Genomic DNA, 6,857 nt, shown 5'->3' on the forward strand with positions numbered 1-6,857 from the left:
GACCAAGGGATTGAACCCCAACCTCCCAATCTCAGGGCGGACACACAAGGCCACTGAGCTGGTCATACCTATATGGCACATGGCTCGGGGCTATTTACTTACTTAATAATGCTAAAGACAAACAAACTTGAATATAGCGTATACAGTTCTATAGCAACGAGCTAAGGAAGACACAGTGTTGGCGAAACCGGTCGGCGTCTTTGGCGTTTTATTGTCTTTGCATATGTGTAGCCCTGCCCTGTCGTCTAATTAAAAGGCTTTTTAAATTGAGTCCTTGCTCAAGTGTGCTAGAAGTTTGCCCTTTGATGGACCCCCTTTTCATATACAGTATTTGATTACTGGCTCTCATGTGCTTTTGCAGGCACAAGTGCGAGCTGGCAAGACAATGATTGTCGCACCAAACCGTCCTGTTAGTCCGATGCTAACAACACTCCCTGATGTATCAGACTGTCCTAATACAGTAAGTGTGTTTTTATTTAACAACACAGATCTGTGTCACTTAACCAATTGAACCCTAGCATTTGTATTCTGGTGGTGGTGGTGGTGGCATTTGCAGAAAACAGCTGATCTACAATCTCACAATGGTAGATCTGCTATTTTCAGCTAAGATATTTGGTCAGACAATATCCTTTTGATAATGGTGTGACAATGTATGTATTTTTACATAATGTTTATTATCAATAAAGAGGTCAAAGTCAAAGGTGTGTAGAGGGAAAGAAGAGCAGACCAAGTACAGAGCCGACCCCAGTCAAGTTTACTACATATGGTTAACGTTGTACAATTAAGAGTTAGCACTTACGTATGTAGAAACGTGGCTTGGAACAGATCAAGATTTATTTTTAAAATCTGTTAGACGAAAGGGTCCTGGTGTCACTGGAAGCAAATGGATATCTGTGAATGCATCAGCCCCATATCATCCTTAATTGCTCCCGATGAGCAGGTTGGTGCCTAGCATGGTTTCCTCCGCCATTGGTTTATGAATGTGTGTGTGAATGGGTGAATGCAATGCACAATCTATGTAAAGCGCTTTGGATAAAAGAGAACACGTGGAGGTGACATCATGCAGAGTTGCAGTTAAAGTTGTTGTAGGGCAGGCAGTTGACATAATGGTGACAGCGAGTGCAGCCCTCTGCAGGGCGCCCTTGAATTGCTTCTCAGCATGTCTGCGGTGACTCCTACTGTTGGAGAGACAGTCTGTCATCCAGTTAAGGTATGGTCTAGCTGATTGACTCCCACAGCAGTAGGGAGCAGATGGCGTTAAAACACTGAATCAAAGAACATAAACGTCTGAACTGTCCATACTGGAGCAGATACTAGTTTTTGTGTAGTTACCAAGATATCATTCCGTTTCGAGCATTCTTTTTATAGGGCAAGACCACTTTTAGTAGAGGTTTGGGTTGTGTAGTTACCTTGCCATGATAACGTAACTCCAAAGGTGGACAAGAAATCAAAAATATTTGCTCCATTGATTATAAATTGATAATTCAAAAACTGCTCCTCATTGACTTACATTGTAGTGTAAAACAGCTCTCAAAGTCACTCTTTCAGCACATAAACGACGCAAACAAAGTTGATTCAGACAATATAGAACATCACAAAACCCAGAACTTGTTTAAATAAAATTGTTAACTTCCTGTTGATTTTGCTATTTTTATTAAGAAGAAAACCCGGATCTTCAAATAGTAGAATCAGCAGGAAGTTGACATTTATATATATATTTAAAAAAATAGTACTGGATTTTGTGATGTTCTATATTGTCTGGATCAACTTTGTTCGCATTCGTTTACGTGCTAAAAGAGTGACTTTGAGAGAAGTTTTACCGTAAAATGTAAGTCAATGAGGAGCATATTTTGAATTATCAATTTATAATAAATTAAGCAATTATTTGTATCATTCACCTTTTTCCTTCTCTTTAAAGGCCCAGCTGGAGGGTGATGGGTTTCCTGCTGGTTACAGCGCTGTCAGCACACAGGATCGGGATCTGAAACCAAGGCCTGAGATGGAGGGCAGCAGCAAAGGCCCCTTAGAGACACAGGGAGAAATAGAGGGTGTTAAAAACACACCAGGCATCAAACCCAACGCCAAGCTCTCTCTCACTCAGCTGATCCTCCGACGAGGACTCACCCTCTTGACCACAGTTCTCATCCTGGCTGTAGGCATTACCGTGCACTTTGTCTTGCCCCTACCAGAGGTCTCTGCTCGGAGCAGGAGCAACTTTACCACAGACTGGGCGAATAACTCTACACCAACCCCAACAGCTTACCTGGAACTGACCACACACCCCTAAGCAGTAATGAATGTTATGTCTTATAGCTACACATGGTTCTACGATCACAAGTGGAGCCTTTAAGCCACACATGCTCATACTTGCAGAGTGTTCATTTAACTCTGAGATTTCGAACCAAGTCGAACCGAGCCAGTTTGTGGCAATTGATTGGCCTGTGACCCAGCAGACATCTAGTGGTTGTCTGTGGTCACTTCAGGTCTGGCAAAAAAAGTGGCAATTTTCCAAATGTATTTCTACAGAGAATTTATTTTCCCCTTTTGCTTTCAATGTTCTGTGAAATAATGACAACTAAAACGTTTTGATATTTTTTTTCCCTTTTGCTACAAACTGCATGTGGTAAAAATCCAGTATACAGTGTCAAAGGATACAGCATTCAGTTCTCAATTCACCATGGCAGCTTCGAGAGTAGACTGAAAATAGATGTATTATTGAGTCAGCAGGTGTGTACTGCATTACTGAGCACATCCAACAGACAGCCATAAAACACAATGTATATTAATTCTTACAGGTGATGGAACTGTCTTGTTGTGGTGGGGGTGGTACAGTGGAGGGTGGGGGGTTAAGCAGGACAAACAGAACGGTACATTCTAAAATACATTCTAAAAGTACATTCCAAACATTTTCTTATTACGTTTCAAAATATATCAAGGTGGCCTACAAACTACAGTATGTTTTGGACTCATATATGGGAGAAAATGCATTTTGAGAGGCCCAAAATATGTACATTATCTAAAATATAATTCCAATATAAAATGTCCAACGGTATGTTTGACCAGTTTTTATGGGGTAGTGCAAAACCCTGACCAATGATACATACTATACTGTACGCAGTGTTGGACAAGCTACAGCTCGCCCATTCTTGAGAATTGGGACATATCATGTCCTACCAAAACATTTCAAATTATTACTTATTAACAAACTAATTAAAATAAATTGTTGGTTGAAAATATATTCTTAAAGCATTTAATTACATAAGGTGATTTATACAATGTTTTGGTCTGGTTTTCTTTCTAAACTTGCCCTCTGCTAGAAAACACCCGTGTCTCAGACAAGAATTCACTACTTCAAACAATTTATTTGTTGTTAAAAGCATTAAAGAAAACTAACCATGTGTATTGATAACTTAGGTGTAAGAATGTACTATTATTATCTTTGTTTAAAAATATATCTTTTGTAAAAATGTTGGCTCTTTAAAGTTGTGTCCAAGATCTTTGTCAACTCAGTCAGATTTCTACAAAAACATAATAGAATCAGGCATAAACAGGCTTAGCTATACCCTAACTCCCCTGTCTTACTTCCTGGTTTAAAAAAAGGCAGGAAAGCTACTAAAGCTATTGTAAGCTTGCTATTTCTTGATAATTGCATTAAATTATATTGCTATCAGATGTGTCTCAACCATAACATGCCAATCTAAACTAAATAAAGATTATGGTTTAAAGTGTGTAATTTTATTAGCATTAAGAGAACTCTGAGCAACGTTGAACAAATAAATTGTCTACTCACTATGACTGTGTTGTATAACATTTTGCCAGAGTTGACAACTAAATAAAAAACAGTGGGAGGTTAGCCCATTACATGGTTTAATAGTCAACACTTTCTTTTCCCGGCATAATTGAAGAGTATTTTCTTTTTTTAAATAAAATTAAAGGTTTTGTCCCAATTCTCAAGAATGGGTGAACTTAAAAAATGTAGCTAGCGAAGCTATTAGATACTCTAGCAGTATTGTGTTACAGACTAAAACTCTTTCAAATTAAGTAGCTATAGCTATGCTAAAAGTTACTTAGTAAAACTAGACAGCTACATAAGAGTTTTGTGCCTAATGGGGTTGGTAATGTTGACATGTTGTGTCATTAAGTGATTGAATAAAACACAGTTGTGTGAAAGCTACATACATGGAGAATTCTCTCTTTGATCTGATGGACAAACTGCACTTAAAACTGATCTCTTGTGCTATTTTAGCTACCCAGCTACACTCACCTGAACCCTAATAGCATCCCTAATCTGGCGCTAACGTTTGGCAATAATAATAATAATAAACTTTATTTATAGAGCACCTTTCAGACATAAATGTAGTTCAACGTGCTTTACATTACAAGTTAAAAACACAAGTTAAACAAAGCAATAAGTTAAAATCTAGTCAAGAGTGAAATTAAAAGAGTGAAATTAAAAGGTGGAGGAAAAAAAACAGTTAAAAGGAGATCAGTTAAAAGCAAGGTCATAGAAGTGTTTTTTATAGCTGCCCCTTAAAGCCATCAACTGAGGTTGCCTGTCTGATATGCAGGGGGTGTAAGTTCCAAGTCCTCGGTGCATAGCTATCAAAGGCAACATCACCATGTCTCTTGCCATTTGCAAATAGCTCCGTCAGCAGTCCAGGACCTGAGGGGGCGGCTTGGGACATACTTCTGCAGGAAATCTGACAAATAGGAAGGTGCTAGACCATTTCACCTCTGGTTTTTAGCTTGGTCACCTCTGGTTTTTAGCCTGGTCACCAGGCCAGGCTAAAAACCAAGGCTTTAAAAACAAGTAAAACTAGAAACAAGGCCGGACGTACAAACAGCAGTACATATACACATATAAAATCAAATAAATTGGGTACATAATTTAAAGACACAAAAAGCACAAAATGATGTTCAGAGAAATGATTAATAAATACAAATTTGCGAGGAGAAGAAAAAGGGAAAAAAGGGGGTAAAATAAATTAATAATAATAATAGCAGGCTCTTGCAATGTTTCTCAGATAATAAAAAGCTATTTTAGTGACATTGCTAATGTACTTTCCAAAATCGAGGTCAAGGATAACACCCAGGTTTTTCACAGTTGGTTTCACCTGTGAGGACACATTTCCGAGTTTATTCATTATTGCAAGCCTTTGAGCGTCTGTACCAATGATAAGGATTTCAGTTTTACCTTGATTTAATTTAAGGAAATTGCTGTTCATCCACTGCTTGATGCTGGAGAGGCAGTTTAGCAGAGGATGAAGTGAGTCACTGCTGTCTCTGGGTCTACAGATAGATACAGCTGGGTATCATCAGCATAGCTATGGAAATGGGTACCATGGCTACGGATAATTTCTCCAAGTGGGAGCATGTAAAGGGAGAACAACAATGGATCAAGGATCGAGCCCTGGGGGACACCAAATAGGGAACTTCGCTTCTCTGAGACATAATCCCAGAGACTCACAGAATAGTTCCGGCCTGTGAGTTAGGTACGGAACCAGTACAGTGTGGGTCCTGAGAGGCCAATCCGGGTTTCGAGTCTATTCAGGAGTATTCCATGATCGAGTCAAGTCGTGGAGAACAAGGACAGAAACTTTCTTTTGGTCTGCGCTTAATCTAATGTCATTCATGAATTTAATAAGTGTAGTCTCTGTTGAAACTGGACTGAAACTTTTCATACATCTCAATTGTCATGTAGAAACACCTCAAGCTGTTTCAGCACTGCTTTTTCCAGAATCTTACCTAAGAAGGGCAGGTTGGAAATTGGCCTGTTGTTATTCATAAGAGAGGAGTCTAGAGTAGGTTTTTTGAGTAGTGGCCTAACTGATGCAGTTTTAAGGGGGTCTGGGAAAATGGCTGATGCTAGGGAGCAGTTAACAATGTCCAGTAGTTCATGGATAAAACAGTCTGTCTCTCTCAGTCTGTCTCTGTCTCTGTTTTCAGTACTTTTACTTCTACTCCACTACATCTCAGAGGCAAATATTGTACTTTTACTCCACTACAAGTATTTTAAAACTTTAGTTACTTTGTAGATTTAGATTATTATTACAAAACATATATTAACCACTTCAGCCCTATATACATTTTGGCCATTTTAAAATAGCCGATCTACAAGCTCACAATGCGTCACAATAGCGACATACTAAAGCCTATACAACTTGTGCTATAACCACGCCCCTCTTCTGTGGCCAACGTGGAAGTGCCTCTGCCTACAACAACTGCGGGCTATTTTTTTAGCCTGTATAGTCGACGGAGGCGCGCCGTCTCAAGTGAACTTGAGCCACATGAGGCACCACCGAGCGAGCTAAAGCGAGTGAGTTGCCGTGCCGAACGTTGCGAAGTTCACCGTTCAAGTTATGTACCGATAGGGACAGAATAGTAAATCATGTTTTGGTGAGAGCGTTTGCCCCAACTGCCACTCAAAGTGGCTACTGGCCAATCACAGCGCGTCCTTGCACAAGCGTATTGGCCAATGACAGCGCGTCCTTGCACAAGTGGTATAGGTTTTAGGATGACGCGTCATGATGCGACGCATTGTGAGCTTGTAGATCTGCTATTTTCAAAAGTTTTTGAGTATACTTTCGACTTTTGGTACTTTAAGTACATTTTGATACCAGCACTTTTGCACATTTACTTTTACGTAAGTAAATGTTTAATTCCGGACTTTTACTTGTAATAGAGTATTTCTACATTGCAATATTGATACTTTTACTTAAGTAAAATGATTTAGTACTTTTCCCACTGTAGATAATATTCAAACAAGTCCATGTTTTACCTTACCATGTGTGAACACCAGCACTGCAGCTAATAATAGGAATTGCAAAGGGGACCAGCTTGGACATTACAAATCCCAC

General features: G+C 39.3%; 1 protein-coding gene across 1 annotated transcript in view; it reads left to right on the top strand.

The window, feature by feature from the left end:
• Window positions 1-2,287, top strand: part of slc47a1 (solute carrier family 47 member 1) — a gene marked incomplete at its 3' end in the record, with an annotated part of 17,362 nt that extends 15,075 nt beyond the window's left edge. Inside the window, exons 16-17 of the mRNA XM_084074195.1 lie at window positions 362-460; window positions 1,919-2,287. Of these exons, the coding sequence (XP_083930321.1) occupies window positions 362-460; window positions 1,919-2,287 (468 nt within the window). The remainder of the gene's footprint in view (window positions 1-361; window positions 461-1,918) is intronic.
• Window positions 2,288-6,857: the final 4,570 nt, after the last annotated feature.

This window comes from Gymnoscopelus microlampas (genome assembly GCF_963454915.1).
Source record: "Gymnoscopelus microlampas genome assembly, chromosome: 12".
Lineage (NCBI taxonomy): Eukaryota > Metazoa > Chordata > Actinopteri > Myctophiformes > Myctophidae > Gymnoscopelus > Gymnoscopelus microlampas.